Consider the following 21,242-nt stretch of genomic DNA (forward strand, 5'->3'; position numbering starts at 1 on the left):
ATTTATGGGAGCAATGCAAGTGCATCCTACAAAATATAGTACGGACAGTGGGTGGCCTTGATTGCATTTAGAAAAGCTCTAAACTTCTCACTAAAAGTTCGAATTTATTTTGTGGGGGGGCATTTGTTTTTTAATTAAATAAAATATTACATCATTTGTGTATTTGTTTGAGGATTGCATTTATCTGTATTTCTGTGCATTGTTTTGCAGTTAAAATGTTCAAGATTGATTAGGCCTGGGTCCCCGGATTCCAGTAATGACTCAGTGGGGGTTCCCTAATTCCAATCATGACTCAGTGGGGGTCCTCTTATTTAAATGATGGCTCAATGGGGGTCCCGGATTCCAGTAATGATAAAGTGGGGGGTTCACAAAAGTCAAAAGGTTAAGAACCACTGTTCTACCCCATAATCCCACAAAAGAAAGATTCAGTTTGGTCAGTATTAGTTCTTCGACTGCATGGCTTTGCTGTAGCACATCTTTGAGACTTGATTGTATGGTATGGCTAGAACACAGGTTTGGAACTCATTACTAAATTAACCATGTTTGCAATCAGTGCAAATGGAAGTAGGAAAAGCAATACTATCATTCTTTCTTACACTTTCAGCTTGAGAACGGAGACTTTAACTCCTTTGGTGCAGCAGCCCAGAGAGATCGGAGTAGCGAATCCTTAAGCACAATGCAGGGCTACAGAAACCGGGAGGGCTCCATAGATTCCCGCTACCAACAGCAATTTGATGATTTCCGTGTCTCGCAGGAGCAGCTGGCGGACCATTTTGACAGCCGGGACAGAAGGTAAAGGTCGGTCTCTCCTAATTATGGGAAAGGAATATTACACATGGTTGTAATAGATTTAGATGATAGCGTTTTTAGGTCTCGCCGTAGGGATTGAATAGGCGAGATTATAGTAAGCGGTCCGAAAAGTCTACCTAGCTGCGGATCGCGTACAGTTCATGTGAGCCAGGCGCGTTCACATCATCGCCAGCCACATCCCACACCATGCCTCTGCATCAGACTTCAAAGGAAGCCTGTCGTACACCACCATTTGTCTGAGCCTTGGCATTAGACTTCAAAGGAATCCGCTCCCAAGCTGCTCCCCCGTCCCCCATCTTCTTTCAGCCTCACCCCTGGGCCCAGACCTCCTCCACCATCCCAGTCACTCCATCGCACCATCTGCCCCTCTCCCTAGCCAGCTCCCCACCCCTCAGTCTTACTACCCGCCCCCATGCCCCGTTGTTCCATCACCGCTGCAGTGATAGGCATCTGCCTCGCACTATCTCCATTTCCGGAAACCCTTCCCCCCAGCTCCACTTTTCTACAATCTTGCCACCCTACCACCCGGACTGGACATCTATCGCCATCTTCTCCTCTCCCCCATCCCTCAAAACGCTCCCCATGGCACTCTCTCGCCCCTTCTCTAACCACAGGCTACGAGACCTTTACAAATGGGCTGCCCAAAAGCACAAAACGTAACATAGCGTGACCAAACGTAACGTAGCAGAACATACCATATCATAGCGTAACGTAGTGCACCGCAACATAGCATACCAAACACAGCATAGCTTGACGACACAGCACACCACAACAAAGCACAGCATAGCGTAGCGTAACATAAAACCTAACTTTTAGAAAGTCTGAGTTGTCCGTCCCTCAATTCCTACTTATTCTCCTTCCAATTCAGCCCTTTCTCACCCTCCTATGCTGCCCGTTGCCTGGCGGTGCTTCTTCCAAAGCCCCCCCACCCACCCCCCCCAACTGATTATCAGGTTTGGAATCTGCGGTGTATGAAAACCTCAGTTGTCTCTTCTTCATGCCCCTCCTTGTGGCCCAGGGGATGAGGGGCCCTAGACGCTGAGAGATTAGACAGACCCCCCCCCCCCCCCTCCCCAAACGCCCCCTGCACCTCCATAAACACAATTTTGATACCTCTTGTTTCTGGGGCGCTGCCCCAGCACAGGTGCCATTCTGACAACAGGGTACCTCTTCCAGCAGGTGTGGGGGTTGCGAGTCTACCCCTCCTCCCCCTTCTTGGCCACATGCCTTTTACACTAACGCAGCCCTCACAGAGAGCTCCGTGTCCTGCAGACGGAGATTGCTGTGCCTTGCTGCGCACCCAGCAAACGAGAATCTCCGGTTTCTCCTCACCTTCGCTTCAACCCCCGCCTTGGTGCTCCTTTGTTGTTCACTGTCTCCCTTGCTGAGCACCCTTTTCTCTCTCGCTTTCCCGCCGACTCTGTGGTTGCGTTCTTTCTATTCCCTTTTAATATTCTGCTTGCATTTTTTCCCATTTTTCAATTAATCGCAATTCCCCTCTTTTCTTTTTCCCTCTCTAACCGTGTCTCCGCTTTCTCTTCCAATGCCCTTCCTCTTTCACTTCAGCTCAGCATTCTGTTCTTTCTCTCCTTTCTCTTTCCGTAACTTCCCCCTCGCATCACCCCTTCTCTCCTTCTCTCAATTCACGTCTTTCACGTTCTGCTTTCTCTTCCTTTCACCGTTATAGTCCATCTCTTTCTCTCCTCGCCTTTATCTTCATATTACTTTCCCTCACACTCGTCTCATTCTTTTCATTCTATTGACTCTACCTTATATTAAAGTTAATCCCCACTCTCCAGTGTCTTAGCCCCTCTCATCCCTTTCACTCTTCTCTCGCCAGTTTCACCCATTCTTTTCTTTTACCCCGTCTCTTCCCTTTCGACTTTCTTTCCCTCTCTTTTGCCTTTTCCCTTTTTTTGAATTTCCCTATTCTCTTCATATCATCAATTCCTGTCCTGTCTTCGTCTCTCTTCATTTTATCCCTATATCATTATCCTGCACTTTTTTCCACTTTCACATTTCTCTCTCACATTTGACGTAATTTAACCACTTCTTTCCTTTTCGACATCCATCTTTTCACATTTCCTCGTTCTTTTCCATTCGTTTTTCCTTTAGTCTCTTTCCTATTTTGTAATTTATTCCTCTCTCTCTTCCTCTGTCTCCCCCTTCACATCTCTAACTTCGCTGTACTTTCTGACATTCTCTTGCAGCACCTTTCCTCCTTGTCTCATTTTGAGACCTTTTCGCATCGCTTCCCTTTTCAGCTCCTACTTATCACCCTATCTCTTCCTTCTCTTCCTTCTGCTCTCGGTATCTTGTCTTCCGCGCTACATTCTACACCCCCCTCTCTACACCCCCCTCTCTACACCCCCCTCTCTACACCTCCCTCTCTAACCCCCTCTCCACCCCCCCTCTCCACCCCCCCTCTCCACCCCCCCTCTCCACCCCCTCTCTACACCCCCTCTCTACACCCCCTCTCTACCCCCCTCTCTACAGCCCCCTCTCTACAGCCCCCCCTCTCTACACCCCCCTCTCTACACCCCCCTCTCTCTACACCCCCCTCTCTACACCCCCCTCTCTCTACACCCCCCTCTCTCTACACCCCCCTCTCTCTACACCCCCCTCTCTCTACACCCCCCTCTCTCTACACCCCCCTCTCTCTACACCCCCCTCTCTCTACACCCCCCTCTCTCTACACCCCCTCTCTCTACACCCCCCTCTCTCTACACCCCCCTCTCTCTACACCCCTCTCTCTACACCCCTCTCTCTACACCCCTCTCGCTACACCCCTCCCTCTACACTATTTTCTCTACACCCCTCTCTCTACACCCCTCTCTGTACACCCCTCTCTGTACACCCCCCTCTCTCTACACCCCTCTCTACACCCTTCTCTCTCTACACCCCCTCTCTACACCCCTCTATCTCTACACCCTCTCTACACCCCCTCTCTACACCCCCCTCTCTACACCCCCCTCTCTACACCCCCCTCTACACCCCCCCTCTACACCCCCCTTCTCTACACCCCCTTCTCTACACCCCCTTCTCTACACCCCCTTCTCTACAACCCCTTCTCTACAACCCCTTCTCTACAACCCCTTCTCTACAACCCCTTCTCTACACCCCCTTCTCGACACCCCCTTCTCTACACCCCCTTCTCTACACCCCCTTCTCTACACCCCCTCTCTCTACACCCTCTCTCTACACCCTCTCTCTACACCCTCTCTCTCTCTACACCCTCTCTCTCTCTACACCCCTCTCTCTCTACACCCCTCTCTCTCTACACCCCACTCTCTCTACACCCCACTCTCTCTACACCCCACTCTCTCTACACCCCACTCTCTCTACACCCACTCTCTCTACACCCACTCTCTCTACACCCCACTCTCTCTACACCCCACTCTCTCTACACCCCACTCTCTATCGCCCTCCCTCTATCTATCGCCCTCACTCCATCACAACAGCATCACTCAGCACCACCACGACATCACTATGCGCTACCACAGCATCCCTGAACGCCACAGCATCACTCAGCGCCACCACAGCATCTATCTGTGCAACCATTCAACAACAACTGGTTCAAATATGTTCTCTCAATGTTTCAAGCTTTATTACAAATTTCACAAAAAGATGTTAATATTTCACTTCTGTGCTTGGATTTTCGTCACAATAAAATACACTAAACATAATCTTCACAAAAGTCATTTACAAAAGTTAAAGCTATTGGCATTATAAATTACAATAACTTTGATTTAAGTATTAATTATTAAAAAAATTAAAAGCCATTGTTATTTGTAATATCAATACATCTAAGTCACGCAAATACAACACATATTGCAGTACAAATGCTATAGGTGTCCCATTTGCTAAAGTTAAAACTATTGGCATTGTCAATGACAAATCTATTAATTTCGCTATTTTCAAAACCAACACATTAATGAAAAAATTGTCATTTACAATACCAATAGCTCAAACTTTCCTAATGCGAGACTTATTGCATCGCAAATGCTTGTTTATGCTGGAGGATTATAGAAGTGACTTTGACATTACTAAGAGCTGCACAGAACCATGTATGTTCCTGGAGTCTCTTCATATTGCGTGAGTCAATTTTCGAGTTGCGGTCCATGTGGGATAAAATAAATGAGTTACTGTCTCATGCAGTTGAGAGAACAAAACGGAAAGAGGTAGGGAAACCCCATGGTAATCCAGTTCAGCATACTACCACAGTGTATTCCATGTTCAAATCAATTTCATGCCATTGCACAGCTTTCAAAGGAAAGAGGAGGTTTGAAAAGTCGCCTGCTCGCGAGACAAGAGGGACTACTTAGAGGTTTGTTTGGAAGAGGGAAATACGGGATCAAAGGAAATTGGAGGGTGAGGTCACCCTACCAGGAAACGGCTCTTTAATAGTGAAAAACATATAAGTAATGAACAAGTTACTTGATAAAGCTAGAAATCTAAAAAGAAGAAATCCAGTGATCGCACGCATCTCACTGAGTTTCTATTTGCTGTGGAAACATAAGTGTGGCTATCCTGCCCGAGGAAGTACTGCTCTGCTACAAGGACAATAGAGACAAAAGCCTTTCCACATATTGACAGAGCATGGACAGCACAGGCAGCAAACCTTTTTGGGCACCACCACTAAGTCGCTGCCCATGTAATTAATCTGTGCTCTGATTTCTAGAAATGTAAGGAATTCGATCTACAGTAAAAATGCCAATATTTGACCTCTCAACTGAGGCTTCCAAAATGGGTGCTAGTTTATTCTGAAACATTTTACTGGCATAGGCACCAAACTATTGAGATTGGATTGAAGCTTAGCACTACTTTCATATAGCACATTGAGCCACCATTAAATTACTTTTATAATATCACTGACGTGTTACATTTGAAAAGACTACCAACAACCTGGATAAGAATTAGTGTTTATGAGGTCATACTCTTTCTAATCATATACCAAACAGTTGAGTTACCATCCCCAGTATTTTAATTTCGAATCATGGGTAATTAATGGTCAATACTGACATAGCACATCCATGTTGTTTTCACATTCATAGTTTTATCTTGTGTGGATGTGATTGAGCAGTCTTTTCAAATGAGCCCCTTTGTGTATTTTGAGTTTTATGTAGTTGGATGACATGATGTGTTCTTTTTTTGCTCCAGGTCTATTAATTTCCTGTTATGTAAATTACCCTTGCTTTTTTAGGTCAGGTGTTTGATCTTAATACAATATGTACAAAATACTCAAATGTAGGGCTTTCAGACAGCTTCTTTTTAGAGAGTGGTCTGTTATTGTTTCATTCACGTTTTTCTTCCACACACTACAGCATCCAGCATGGAGCAATGGATCACTTCTCTTCAAACTTGGGCAAACTTCACTGTGAGTGCCTGCATTCTGCACCTTTCACAAGTAGCATTTCCATAAGGACTACTATAGCAGTGTCTGCTTAGAGACCAACTATATATATATATTTTGTGTTTAGGCATTTTTTTAAAAGAAATTATAAGGTTGATAAGTCTAAGAAAGTGGCTCTATATATACTGGACCAAAGTAAGGTACAGTGTCTATAGAGTCCCCAATCCCCAGAGGTATAACCGAGGTTAAAGTCATATCTGACCTTACTCTCTAATGTGGTAGCTTGGTCAAGCAGTAAGGCAGTATCAGAGGACAGTGTAAAGTATTTGTTGTACACACTCAGTCAGCAAAAGGTTTCACACACTCAAGAACTGAACTCTAGGCCAATTGTTTTTATATCAAAAGCTATAGTTTTATTTTAGAACCAACCGGTATCAAAATATACTTTTCTCAATATGAGTGACTTTGGGTAATTACTTTGCAGACAGGCAATAGACTTAGTAAGTACAATAGTTACTGGGGTTGCAATAGGCAACACAATTCTAAACACAATTTAACATTGAGCTCAATGGATTTTTCTATAAAAATGCAATAGATTACTTTGCTAACCACAGCTATCCATCCTGGATTCAGTCCCGGGACCTAAGCTGTAAACAGTTAAATAAAAGCGTTTTAGTTACAGTTGTACTTTTTAAAGGATTTTTTTTTTTTAAATCTTTATTGACATGAAGATATCATTGAAACATACAATAGTGCATAAGGATGCATTTCGTTCTCACTATATAGTATACTGGCAGTAGAATATGGAGAAGCGTGGTCAAACCTGTACTGTACAATGTTCAATCAGGTATTCAGCGTCATAGCAGTAACCGGTCCCAGTACAGTGTTCGGAACAACAGTAATTCGCATCAGTTCTAACTAATGCGTCCCCCTCGAAACTAATCTTCATGACAAGTTATGGTCGCAGTTAGATTGGGATTAACGAAACAGAAAAAACAGTAAAAAACAAAGGTATAAAAATCAACGTATTTGTCATCATATAACGTATTTCAATTGTACACCTCCACATATAGCAACCTGTAAAAGATCTTCATAGTTCGGTACCTAAACAGAAGCATTCATATGATAGCCCAATGTATAAAAAGCAAAACATCCACCCTGTTAATCATCCTCCTCCTCTGAGTCCAAATCCTCGTCCTCTGGCAGAGGTTCACAGATGTCCCCTCTGTAACTGTTCCAGGGAGCCCAGATCTTATTCCATTTCCTGGGGCTTGCCCTGAGTACATACACTGCTCTTTCCATTACCATCAGCAAGTCCATGTTCTTGGCCCATCTTGCCGCTGTAGGCAGGTCCGGAGCACCCCATTTTTGCGCAATGTCTCTCTTTGCTACTGTAATGGCCAATGTGACCCACAACTGCCCATACCGGTCCAAGTCATTGGGGTCCCAAATGTTCAATAGGCATTTACGAGGTTCAGGCAGGACTGATACCTTGACTGCTTGAGAAACTGTACGCAAAATTTGTTTCCAATACTCTTGTATCAGTGGACATTCCCACAGGGTGTGGTACAGAGACCCTACCTCCCCGCACCCCCTGAGGCAAAATGGGTGAGGTGTTCGTTGTATCCTATGCAGTAGTGTCCTCGTGTAATAGACTCGGTGTAGAATTTTAAGTTGTACTAGCCTGAATTTCGCCGATATACCCACTTCCCTCGGTGAGGCGAGCGCCTCATTCCATTCTGTTTCATCAACCTCCCCTATTTCCCTTACCCATCTCTCCTGTAGCTGTAATGTGGGATCTACCAAATTATTTACCAACTTTTTATAGGTAAGAGAAGTGGCACTCTGTGGCATAAATTCCGTCAGTAGCCTGTCCTCTAACGGCGACGACTCTGGAAGATCTGTGCCCTGTGGAATCGCCTGGAGTAGTGCGTGACTTATCTGTATGTATCTGAATGTCTCGGTATGGCCCAGACCATATTGCTGTTGAAGTTGTGGTAAAGCAATCACCGTGCCCTTGTCCCACAGGTCCCCCACCGTGGAGATTCCTATGCGATCCCACTGTTCAAACCCTTTACATGATCTAAGGTTACCCAACATCTTGGTATCCCACAGTGGCGTTAGCTTGGTAAGTTTGCCCGCCCAACCCAATCGTGCCTGTGCCTTGTGCCACAACCTAGCCGTGTGGTGCGTCGGGCCGACCAGTTGTCTGACTTGGGCTTTAATATACAGGACGGAGAGCATGCCGTCTGTCCCTAGCTGTGACCAATCCGCCTTATACGCCGGATCGTCACGTGTGGTATGTACCCAGTGGTTAATGATCTTAAGTTGGGCCGCCCAGTAATACAGTTGGACGTTGGGCAATGCGATCCCTCCTCCGTACCAACTCCTCACCAGCTTATCATGGGCGATACGCGCTGGGCCATTGTTCCAGAGTAGGCTGGAGACCAGCGCAGCAATCTGTTTAAAGTAGTGTGGTGCAACCAAATGCGGGGTGTTCTCCAAAACATACAAAAACCTGGGAAGCGCCATCATTTTGTATAAAGCCGCCCTTCCTAGTAGGGTCAGGGGGAGAGTCGCCCAGTGTTTGACATCAGCTTTCAGACGCTCTAGAGGGGGCCTCAAATTTGCATTATACAATTCGGTGGCGTTTCTTGTGATGTGTATACCTAAATATTTAAAGGAGGACGTTGTTAAGGTCAGGGGGCAGTCTTCCCGTAACAACGGCTCTGGGCCCTGGAGTACATATACCACAGATTTTGACCAGTTTAGCGTGTAACCTGATGCCGCCCCGTGTGTGTTACAAAGCTGTAGTAAGGCAGGAATCCCAGTCTCGGGGTCAACCATGTAAATGAGCATGTCGTCTGCATATAGGGAGATCTTATCTTCCCATCCCTCCTTCCACGTGATCCCTCGGAACAGCGGTGTAGTTCTGATCAGAATTGCTAAAGGCTCCAGTACCAGGGCGAAGAGTAATGGAGACAGTGGGCATCCCTGCCTCGTCCCCCGTCTCAGTGGGAAAGACGCTGAGATGTGCCCATTAGCGACCACCTGTGCCACTGGCAGTGTGTACAGCAGACGTATCCATGCCTGAAATTTTGGCCCGAAGCCCATACGGGTAAGCACCGCGAACAGGTATTCCCATTCCACTAAGTCGAAGGCCATAGTGGCATTGAGGGAAAGGCTCACTGCTGGTTCACTGAGGAGGTGCGCGCGCGCCAGCACCCCATGAACCCTTCTCAAATTCATGGCCGTGCTTCTGTGTGGCATAAAGCCCGATTGGTCAGGGTGAATCAGTGTGTGAAGATGGTGTGTAAGTCGGCTGGCCAGGATCTTAGCGAGAATTTTGGCCTCCACATTGAGCAGGGAAATGAGGCGGTAGGAGGCGCATGCAGTCGGCGGCTTACCCGGTTTAGGGATAGCCACTATGGTGGCAGTGCGTTGGTCAAGCGGCAGAGCCGCCCTGTCAAGGCTGTCGTTATACATGTTCAGCAATGGTTTACTTAGCATGGGGGCCATTGCCTTGTACCATTCTACAGGCAGGCCATTGGGGCCCAGCGCTTTACCAGATTGCAAGTTCTGGATTGCCAATTGAATTTCTTCTTCCGAAAGATCAGCAACTAAGTCTTGTTGCGTCTCCTGTGTGAGTGCAGGGATGACGATATTTTCTAGGGAAAGCATCGCTGTCTGTGTAGTGACGTCACGGTCTGGGGTGTATATGTTTTGGAAGTGGTCCGCCAAAGTGTGTACGATGTGTTCAGGGTGTTTCTGTAGTTGACCATCGTGTGTGTACAGCATCTGTATGCCTCTGTTGCTACCTCCTCTCTTGTCCAGCCATGCCAGCATTTTCCCGGCTTTGTCCCCTACATCATACACCCTATGAAGTGTGCTCGCCTGTTGAATTTGGACGGTCGTTTTGAGGTGATCATGGTACTGCTGTTGGCGGAGCTGCAGCAAGTGTGTCGTTTCCGGTGTGGGGTTCGACATGTGAGTGATATTGGCGTTGTGGAGTGTGAGTTCTAGTTCCGTGAGCTCCCGTCTCGAATCCCTTTTATGACCCGTGATGGCTGCAATCGCCTCCCCCCTCAGAACAGTTTTGTAGGCCTCCCAAAGGATAGAGGGTGAAGAAACGGTCCCCTCATTTTCGGCAAAGTATTGCACAGTGGCCCGCTTAAGCTTTTTTCGTATCTTAGGGATTTTCAAATAATTGGGATACAGTGGGTAGGTCCTCGCACTCCTCTTCCCCCTGGTGGTAAGCGATAGGGAGATCAGAGAATGGTCAGAAATACCCCTCGGCAGAATTTCCATTTTGTCCACTAAACCTAAACCCAGCCCCAGGAATAAAAAATAATCGATTCTTGAAAGGCTCTTATGTACAGCGGAGTACTATGTGAAATGCGAGGTCATTGGGTTTAAATGTCGCCATACATCAGTAAGGCCCATCGCCTCTAAAAAGTCGGGAAGTGTGGCAGAACCACCCGAGCGAGTACGCACGGGCAAGGTGTCCAGTGTCGGGTCCATTATGGCGTTAAAGTCTCCCCCAATTATTGTGTCCCCCTCCGGGAGGTCCAGGAGAAATTTACCAAGTGCAGGCAGCGCTGTTGAGTGAAGCGCCAGGGGAATGTATACCGAGACCACATTCAGAGACCGACCCTCCCATTGTCCATGTAGCGCCGCGAAGCGACCCTGGTCGTCTAGTTTGTGTCCCCCTACAAGAAAGGACGATGTTTTTTTCATGAGTATCCCAGTGCCCCTGGAGCCTGATGTAAATTCTGAGTGCACCGCCATAACATATCCCCGCCTGTTGAGTGCTTTACATGTGGACCCTGCAAGGTGCGTCTCTTGGAGTAGCACCAGGTCAGGTCTCTGACGTTTGATCGCCTGCAAGACGAGACCTTGGAGTAGCACCAGGTCAGGTCTCTGACGTTTGATCGCCTGCAAGACAAGACCTCTTTTAATTTTATCTCCCAAACCCCGAACATTCCAGGTCAACACCCGGAACGGAGGCACATCAGTTATCGCTGTCGCGCCCTCACTGGACACTGCTTGTTCCTGTTGAGCCATTGGGTCGTGTAATCAATGAAATGGGCGATCGGTAGTCGCCCTCAATCCAAATGTGGCACCGTGTGATAGTGTACCATAATTGCGTGACTTGCAGCAGTGTGGTGTACCATAGAGTAGACATGATGACAAAATACAACAGTTTTAACAATGAAACAACCCCCCCAGCCCCCCTCCCTGCTCCCCTGCTCCACGGACCGTTTCCCGCCCGCTTCCCCAACTTGGCGGAGTGCTTTTCCCCATTCCCAACTATGTTACTTGCTTGTGGGGTTGGCGAGTCTCCTGTAGGCACCGGCTAATGCCCACCCTACTCAGCTTAACCACTCCAGAGCCTGGTGTTGCACATAAATATACCCCTGTAAAGTTCACCTCTAGATCGAAGCCGGCTGTCCAGAGTCAAGAGGGTCCCTTTCTAGATCGGAGTCCAGTCCGGAAGCCTCCGTTTGGTGTGAAGGTCGAGCATTCTGGCCGTCCGCTTGCTTATCGTTGCGATGATTTGGCCGTTCTCTGTGTGGACGTTGTTGCTGTCCTGCCTGCCTCCACCCGTCAAGCCATTCTCGCACCACTTCTGGCGTATCAAAGAACCACGCCTTTCCTTCGGCCACAATACGCAGTTTGGCGGGGAACAACATGGAATATTGCAGGCCCTTGTCTCGCAGTGCTTTCTTTACCTCCGTGAAGGACTTCCGGCGCCTGGCTACCTCAGCTGTATAATCCGGAAAGAAGGCTAAAGTAGAGTTCTGGATCTTGACCGGTGGAGAAACCCTTGCCGCCTGCAAGATGGCGTCTCTGTCCCTGAAGTTGAACAACCTAGCCAATACAGGCCGCGGTGTCGCACCTGGCTGGGGCGTCCCACCCGGGACCCGGTGCGCTCTCTCAACGGAGAAAAAATGGGACAGACCTTTAGGTTGCAGTTTATTTTTTATGAGGTCCTCGACATAAAGGTCCATGGCTCCTTTCCCCTCTGTTTCCGGCAGGCCAAGAATGCGCACGTTGTTTCTGCGGGAACGCCCTTCTTGGTCGTCCAACTTGTCACGTAACAGTTTTGTGTCTTTTTCCATACGTTCCATAGCCACTTGTAGGTCTGACGTGTCCTGAATAAGCGATTTCGTAACCACTTCAACTTGTGAAACCCTCTCGGTGATTTTTTGAAAGTCCGCCCTCAGCAGAGTGACTTCAGAGGAAATGGAGCCCACCGTCGTTTGTACCTCCGAAAGAGTTTTCATAATGTCCTCCAGCGTCACTTTTTTGTTGCCCTCCACGTCCGGAGCTGCACCCGAGGAGTGTCGGCCGCCAACTTGCGAGTGTCCTTGTTGGCTATAAGCAAACTTGTCCAGTTTCGCCTGTGTTGACGAGCTTCTGGTCCCCTTGCCCGCCATGGTGCGAGGCCGTGTGTTCACCAGTTGTCGCTGCGACAGTGCCTCCCCAGGGTACTGATCAGGAGCTCGTTGTTGTGTGGGGTCTGTAGGCCAACGAGTGTTGCAAGGGCAGCCTCGACGGGAGTGTCGCTGTGTCGCTTTGTGTCCCGTAGGCGCCCACTCTTGGTCTCGGGCGTCCGAGGCGGGCAGACTTCGACTCCAAAATGGCGCCCAACAAGGTCCCAAGGGGCCGCCCTTCTTGTAGAAGTGTCATCAGGTCTTTCACCTCCTTGGCTCTCTAGAATGTTTACGGCTCAAGCCGCCGCTTTCAATTACTGTTCTGGACCGCCCCACAAAGTCCTTCACCGGCAGATGGTTAATGCCGTCCGTCTCACGGGGGGGGGCTCGGTCGCCGCCGCTGTGTTCAGCCCAGGCGGGTCGTACTGCCGTCGGGGTGGACGGATAATCCAGGCCGGGGTCTCCCACTTGCTGTAGGCCTCACCTCGCACTAGATGAAAAGTGCAGTTCTCGACAACCGATTTTCACCAGGGTTAGATCAGGAGGTGCAGCTTCGGTTCCTGAGTAGGCGCCGCCGCTTGGGGCAGGCTTTGTGACGGATTAAGTTACCGGATTTTACAGAAGGCAGTTACGCCGTGAGGAGCTCCCACTTCACGCTGCCGCCATGCTCGGCCGCTAGCCACGCCCCCTTTTTAAAGGATTTAAATGTATTTTCAAAGTTGACACTTAGAAAATTTTCAGAGAAAAACTAGTAATGTTATCCTATGGAAGGAGATAAAAGTCACAGGTAAAGTAGGTTCTCGTTACTTTTGTGATCCAGTACTGGACTCCTTGATCCAGCACTGGGACTTCTACCTAAGACAGGTAAGTATTTACGTTTCAGCAGTTGGTACGATTTTTAAGGAATATTTGTAATTTGCAAAAATCGACAGAAGAAATTTCAGAGAAAAACAGTCAATGGTTTCCTATGGAAGAAAATGCAGGTAACTGGTAAGTACAGTCAAGATTACTTTTGCGGTTCAGCACTGAACTAGAAAGTACAGCACTGGCTTCTCTTCTGATCCCAGGAGAGTATTTCGGAAATAGTTATTCGGCTGATTTTAGAGGAATATTTTAAAGTTGCAAACATCAACACTTGTAAGAAATTTCAGTGAAAACCAGTCAGTTAGCCTATGGAAGGAAAGTGAGTTATTGGCTGATGAGGTTAAGGTTCTGGGCATAAACTCAGGGGTCTCCCAGGGTCGGAAAGGTACAGTTGTTACACCCTCAGCGGCACAGGGGCAGCCGGGTTCAGAGAGAGTAGGCCCAATGCAATCCAATAAGAGTGTAGGGGGCCTTTGGTTGGTGGCTGCAAGCAGGCAGGCCACGCGGTTGTGGGAGCTGAGCTCCTGGTCACTTATTTAGGGCAAGTGGGGAAGTAGGGTAGTAGTTGCACTTTCAGCGGCACCCGGGCGGCTGGGTGCAGGGTTCTTTTGCGCCGTTGGGCGCCCAATGTTATCCAATGGGAAAGTTACAAAGTGAACAAAGGTTTCAGGCTCGGGAGGGAGATTCTTCAGGAGCAACCACCACTTCGAGAGGTAAGTTGGGTTCTTGGAGAAGAGGTAAGTACCCCAAAGGAGGGCACTGGGGGCCGTGGGGCGCCGGTTGCAGGAGTGTCTTTGAGCGTCAGGAAATCTTACCCTCAGCTGGTCGCGGTTAGAGGGGTCTTTGGTTCTGAGGCTGCAGGTGTCGTCTGGGTCGTTGAGGAGGGTCTTTGGGCACTGGACTTCGGGTCCCAGTCGCCAGGGGGATGTCCTCGTGGTCTTGGATCACTCGAGCACGGGCCGGGCTCGTCGGGTGCAGAGTGGGCTGGATTTGCGGTTCCTGGCTGCACTAGGGGTATGGTTGTTGGAGCAGAGCCTCTGCTCAAGGGAGTCCCAATCTTTGAGAGGGTCAAGGCAGGCAGGTCCTCCGGGTTTCCAAGGTTGCTGTCTGCAGGAGTCGCTGGGATTGAGCAGGGGCATGTTCCAGGGTCGACAGGCCGGTAGGGCCGTGGCCAAGTCAGTTGGTGTCGTCCTGTTAGCAGCTGCACAGCGGGTCTTCTTCTTCTTCTTGTTCTTCTTTCTGGTTTTCTTATCGGGATCTGAGGAAGGAAGGTTCAGGGTGCCCCGAAATACTGAATTTAGGAGTGTTACAGGTAGGGCAAGGGCAGGGACCAATATGTCCCTATCCTGGGGTGGGTACACCTCCTTGTCTGCTCCTCTCCTGTGGGAGGGGGGCAGGAGCCTAGCTGTGATTGGGTAGGGCTTCCCATCTTCAAGATGGCCTGAGCCCGGGGTCGTGCTTCTCCTCGCCTCTCCCACCTGAGGGGTGGGGTTGGCACAGGCTGGCACCCCCCCCTTCCTGACATAGGGTTTCCTGCCAGTTTCCCACCAGAGTGGGGGTCAGAACTGGTGGGGGCCAGTTGCTGAGTACAGCAAGTGGCCTGGAGAAGCTCACAAAGGCGGCAGGCTTTTGAAGCTTTCCCCTGCCCATCCTGGGGGAGAAGACCTAGCACCTTGCCCAGGATGTGCATTGTTGCAGGCCCAGGTGAGCGGGGGGCTTCCACCCAGGGGTCCAGCAACATGTCTGCTGTGTGACAGCCTAGGCAGCCTCTCAGTCCAGACGTGGATTGTAGGTTAGTTTTTCAGGGGGCATCTCTAAAAGGCCCTCTTGTGCATTTTACATAAAATCCCACACTGGCATCGATGCTGGTTTAATGTGCTGAGAATTTTGATATCAAATTTGTCAGTATTCATTGTAGCCATTATGGTGCTGTGGAGTTCGTAATGATGACCTCCCAGTACCATATACTCTTAATGGCATCACTGCACTTACAGTGCCCAGCAATGGCCCTGGGTACTGTAGGGGCCCAGGGCTCACGCACCTGCGCCCACACCGCTGGCATAGGGCACCCAGCTAGAGGGGTGACTGAGGTATGCCAGGGCAGTGGGTTTTGTGGTCATGGCACACAGGGATGTGTGCCATGTCAACTCTCTGTTTAGTTCTGCACTTACCCACAAACTGCCTTTGCAGGCTGAGTGCCTATCAGGGTACAGGGCCCCTAAGGGTGGCACAATAAGTGCTGCAGCCCTTGGGGTCTTCTCTGGTCACCATGCCCTGGGTACCTAGGGTACCATTTACTAGGGGCTGACAGGTGGCCGCCAGAGATGCCAATTGGGTTTTGGTTTCAGCACAGTTTTAGGGAAGGAACACAGGCCCTAGGCACCTGGTTGGCAGGAGCCCAGGGCACACTCAATCAAAGCACATCAGCAGTTCAGCAAAAAGTGGGGGCATACCAATGCAAGAAAGTTGGCACTTTCTCACAATAAGGGACTGACAACTTCCTCTACAATAACATTTCTCAAAAATACTGACAACACAAATGAGGCATTAAGACAGCCAAAAAACTGGCAATCCACTGTCGGACCTACTGGCTTTGCCAATGCCCTTTATCTCTTGGGCACAACTTAAGATGGGGAAACCCTACTCACAAGGAACCAGGGTACTAGTTATATACAAGAAAACAGCGGTTCCAGTGGCTAATAAGGAAAAATGATTCAAGCAATGTATATGCACAATCGCGATAGGTTTATGAAGGATCTAGTAATATCTGAGAACAAAAAAAACTTTCTACACAGTTTTGCTCTATGATGTTTATATAAAACACAGTAAATAGTATAAACACTTTCTTAAATTCAAAAAGCGGAATACTTTGTGCATTGTGTCTCCAAGTGAAATGGAACCAAAAAAGTTACTATATACAATGAACAGTTTACTAGAGGTTTCCATAAATTCCAAGTAACGACCCATCAATATACATTTTTACAGCCTAGATATACGACACTAGCTGTGTGATGGTCTGTTCTTTAAGCTTTCGGCGTTTTGACCCTTCTGTGAATGTGGGGTCTCTTCAGGACTCCTAGTGTAGGGACATCTACAATTAAAATGGGGAAAGCATTTTGCCCATTGTAATCAATCAATCAATCATAGTACTTGTAAAGCACGCTACTTACCCGTGAGGGTCTCAAGGCGCTGAGGGGAGGGGGGGTGCCGCTACTGCTCGAAGAGCCAGGTCTTGACGAGTCTTCTGAAGGCGAGTAGGTCTTGGGTCTGCCGTATGTGGGTAGGGAGGGTGTTCCAGGCTTTGGTGGCGAGGTAGGAGAAGGATCTGCCGCCGGAGGTCGTTCGTTGGATGCGGGGGACGGCTGCGAGGACGAGGCTGGCGGAGCGGAGCTGGCTGGTGGGGGTGTGTAGGTTGAGTCTGTTGTTCAGGTAGGCTGGTCCGGCGTTGTGGAGTGCTCTGTGTGCGTGGGTGAGGAGCTTGAAGGTAATCCTCTTGTCTACGGGTGGAGCCAGTGTAGGTCTCTCAGGAGGAGGGTGATGTGGCTGCGGCGGGGGGCGTTGGCGATCAGTCGGACGGAGGCGTTTAGGATGCATTCTAGCCGTCGTAGGTGTTTGGAAGGGATTCCTGCGTAAAGTGCGTTGCCGTAGTCCAGTCTGCTGCTGACGAGGGCCTGTGTCACTGTTCTTCTTGTTTCGGTCGGGATCCACTTGTAGATCCTGCGGAGCATGCAGAGGGTATTGTAGCAGGAGGAGGAGAAGGCGTTGACCTGCTTAGCCATGGAGAGGGAGGAGTCTAGGATGAATCCAAGGTTGCGTGCATAGTCGATGGGTGTCGGTGCTGTTCCCAGTGTGGTAGGCCACCAGGGGTCGTCCTAGGCTGAGGGGGTGGGTCCGAGGATGAGGACCTCTGTTTTGTCCGAGTTCAACTTCAGACGGCTGTTCCTCAGCTAGTCGGCGACGGCCTGCATTCCCTTGTAGAGGTTGGTTTTGGTGGTGTGTGGGTCCTTGGTGAGGGAGAGGATGAGCTGGGTGTCGTCGCCGTAGTAGATGATGTTGAGGTCGTGATGGGGGGGCCACTTGTGCGAGGGGGGCCATGTAGACGTTGAAAAGCGTCAGGCTGAGGGATGAGCCCTGGGGGGCGCTGCAGATGGTGTTGGTGGCTTCGGATCGGAAGGGTGGGAGGCGGACGCTCTGGGTTCTTCCGGATAGGAAGGACGTGGTCCAGTCAAGAGCCTTCTCTTGGATTCCGGCTTCTAAGAGGCCTGTCTTTAGAGTGCGATGGCAGACCGTGTCGAAGGCGGTTGACAGGTCCAGGAGGATGAGGGCTGATGTTTCGCACTTGTCTACTTGGCGCCTGATGTAGTCTGTGGCGGCGATGAGGGCAGTCTTGGTGCTGTGGTTTCGTATGAATCCGGACTGGGATGGGTCCAAAATGTTGTCTTCCAGGTGGCGGGCCAATTGTATGTTGACTATTTTCTCAATGACCTTCGCCGGGAACTGGAGCAGGGATATGGGCCGGAAATTCTTGAGGGCCTTGGGGTCCGCCTTGGGCTTCTTGAGAATGTTGCTGAATCGAAGGAGATATTGATGACCTTCTGTAGTTGAGGTGCAATGGCTGTGTCTGCTTTGTTGAATACGTGGTGTGGGCACAGGTCTGACGGAGATCCTGAGTGGATGGAGTTCATGACCTTGCGTGTCTCGTTGTTATCCAGTATTAGGGGTGTCTTTCATAGATTCACATGCCTGAATCATTCCCCGTCGTCGAGACGGGAGCCTCCGGTAAATAAAAAAGTAATGTCCATAGACATACATAGAGAGAAAAGGGTCCAAGGGTCTCCCCTTAGTAGCCTTTCCTTGTCCTTATGTAAAAAGGACCAAACTGACATAGTCAGCCAATCAGCTCCGACCTCCCTCTAGAACCTTCCTGGGAGGAGCCTCAGTCCCTCAGATTTTCTACCGCACGTTGTGCTAGGGAGTCTCCAGCCTGAGCTCTCCTCAGGATTATTACTAAAAATCATCAAACTCTCTTGGAAGTTTCTCTGAAACAAAAAACTCTTCAAGGACTTCATCAACACACTACCCCTGAAGTAAGTGTGTGTTTATACTGCCTTTGTCATGTCTGACTTGGGGAAGAAAGCCCTGTTCAGGGCCTGCTCTTCCTGCAGTAAGAAAAGGATTCATGTGGATGACAAACACGACCTGTGCCTGTATTGCCTTTACCCGGATCACAATTCGGAAAAATGCGCAATCTGTCGGTCTTTTCCCAAAAAGACCGTGAGAGACAGAGAAGGTCGCCTTCTGATCTGGCTGGACAGGCTTAAGAACAGGGACAATCCAGAGTCCTCTGTGAGCAGCGTTTCCAGAACTTCTGCTGTCTCGAGCAAGAGGCCAAGGGACGCTTCCCCGGGCCACTCAGACACTCCTCCTGCGAAGACTCACAAAAAGTCTTCTGAGGCGAGAACGGCGTCATCCTCAGTGTCGGCGAAGGAAGATAAAACCTTCAAAATGCCTGCTCCGTCCTCCAGACAAAGCCAGAGGACTACCTCAGTAAAAACTACGGTGTCTACCACATCGGCATCGTCGCCCTCAGCTTCAACGACGATGACTACTTCCTCTTCATCTACAGGTAGGCCTGTTTCTTCAATTATTCCCCTGGCAATGTCGACGAAGACTACACCGTCGACGACGCCATCAACAGCGACGAGCACATCGTCGTCCAAACCGTCGTTGACGAGAGTGTCGACGAGAGACTCGTCGACGAGACAATCGTCTACGAAGGCACCGTCGATGACGACGACGGCTGCGCAGTCGTCGACGACCAAGATACCTTCGTCAACCCCTCCGTCGACGACGAGCCCGTCGACGACGAGCCCGTCGACGAAGACACCGTCGACGAAGACACCGTCGACGAAGACACCGTCGACGAAGACACCGTCGACGAAGACACCGTCGACGCAGACACCGTCGACGAAGACACCGTCGACGCAGACACCGTCGACGACGGGCTCGACGACGACGGGCTCGACGACGACACCGTCGACGAGCGATTCGACGACGAACGAAACATGGAAGAAATCAAAGCTGGTGGAGACGCCGTACATGATGCTACCACCGTCGACGGACCCCTCGACGACTACGAGCTCTACCATTCAGTATACCAAACAGGAAAAGTCAATAATTACCCCGGAAACGACGTCTCCTAGCAAGGTGGAAAAACAGCCACCTCAGGAAATTTTCCAAAGCGAGGAATCCGAGGAGGATGACCATCTGAATCCCGCTACTTCTCTCACAGACCTCCACATAAAATGCCAAAGCACGGATGAGGAACAGGATGAATTCACGTATCAGGAGCACTCGGTCCAAGCCACTGTCCACACCGAAGTCACCCCCATGATATGCCTGCCGGCGACACTGGTGGATGACTTGAAACTTCTTGTACAAGACTACAAGCGGCGCTTTCCGGAACCTAGCAAAGGTGGTCAAGCACCTGAAAGTCCCGCACCAGAGGACAAGGAAGATCAGACACCTCCAGTGCATGTTCAGGTGTCCGCACCGGAACGCCCTCATCCTCGCCATCAACCCCACCAGGAAGTTCATCCTCAAGTGGTGGTCTCTTCGGACGAAGAAGATGAAGAGGAAGAACTGGAGGAAGGAGAGGTCCAGGAGGTTCACTCAGACCACTCGGACCAGGCTGATGAGGACGAATATATTACATCATCCCCAGCTTCACCACAACCACGCCAAGCGGACTCCCCACCGGTGGACATTGCGGGTTTCCACAAGCTGGTGGAGAGAGCGGCGAAGAGATTCCACATGGTGGTGGAATCCACAGAAACGGACTGTTTCCTCCATGACTTCAAGGAACAGCCTCAAAAATCTGCAAAAGCTGTTCCAATCATAGACTTTTTGTGGAAACAGGGAAAGAAGCTAATGCTCACTCCTGCTTCTGTGCCAGCGGTGGTCCCACGCCTTGATAAAAAATACAGGGCACCACTCACTGCAACGGCTTGCCTAAATGGTCACCCCAAACCGGACTCGGTAGTGACGCAGGCGGCCCAGAAAAACTCCCGCAACCCTTCATCACCACTGTCAGCTCCCCCGGATAAAGAGGGCAGGAAACTGGACACAATAGGCAAGCGCTTCACCTCCACATCGGCCATGTCCATCAAGGTGGCCAACTCCATTGCCTTGCTAGGGCGCTACAATCGACAACTATGGGAGGACATTGCCCCTTACCTAAAGGAACTACCTGATGACGTCCAGGGTGAGGTGAAAGCGCTCCTCGTGGAGGGTCAATCTTCTGCAGCGGAGCTCATAGACTGTGCTATCGACGCAGCCATGACAGGCTTCCGTCAACTTGCGGGAGCGGCTGTGCTGAGACGACAGGGATGGCTCAAAGCCACTTCATTCCGCCAGGAAGTTCAGGCAAAGGTTCTAGACATGCCCTTCGACGGCCAGCACCTGTTTGGAGTACAGGTCGACGAGGCCCTACAGGCCATTAAAAAGGACACAGACACGGCAAGAGCCCTGGGATCTCTACAGTTCAGAAACCAGTCCTTTCGTGGCAACAAGCCCAGGGGTCAATCCTCCTATAGAGGCTCATATCAAAACAGGTCCTCGTCCTCATTCTCGTACAATCAAAAAGGACAGTACCAACACAAGCAACAACAAGGCAGACAGTCTTCATTCGGAAGGTCGTCCTACAGAGGTAAAAACACCAAGAGGGGCGCTGGCGGCCGCCAGTGACCACCTCCTCCAGCCAGTCCGAACACCATCTC

At 49.8% G+C, this 21,242-nt stretch overlaps 1 protein-coding gene across 2 annotated transcripts in view; it reads left to right on the forward strand.

The window, feature by feature from the left end:
- Positions 1-21,242, forward strand: part of PLCG1 (phospholipase C gamma 1) — a 578,648-nt gene that overhangs the window by 537,270 nt on the left and 20,136 nt on the right. The window contains exon 31 of one of the 2 annotated variants that reach the window (XM_086932272.1): positions 605-792. In XM_086932272.1, the coding sequence (XP_086788398.1) occupies positions 605-792 (188 nt within the window). Of the gene's footprint in view, positions 1-604; positions 799-21,242 lie in introns of both variants that reach the window. The other variant, XM_086932273.1, reaches the window with a different exon arrangement.

The sequence above is a fragment of the Lissotriton vulgaris genome, chromosome 7, assembly GCF_964263255.1.
Source record: "Lissotriton vulgaris chromosome 7, aLisVul1.2, whole genome shotgun sequence".
In the NCBI taxonomy this organism is placed as follows: domain Eukaryota; kingdom Metazoa; phylum Chordata; class Amphibia; order Caudata; family Salamandridae; genus Lissotriton; species Lissotriton vulgaris.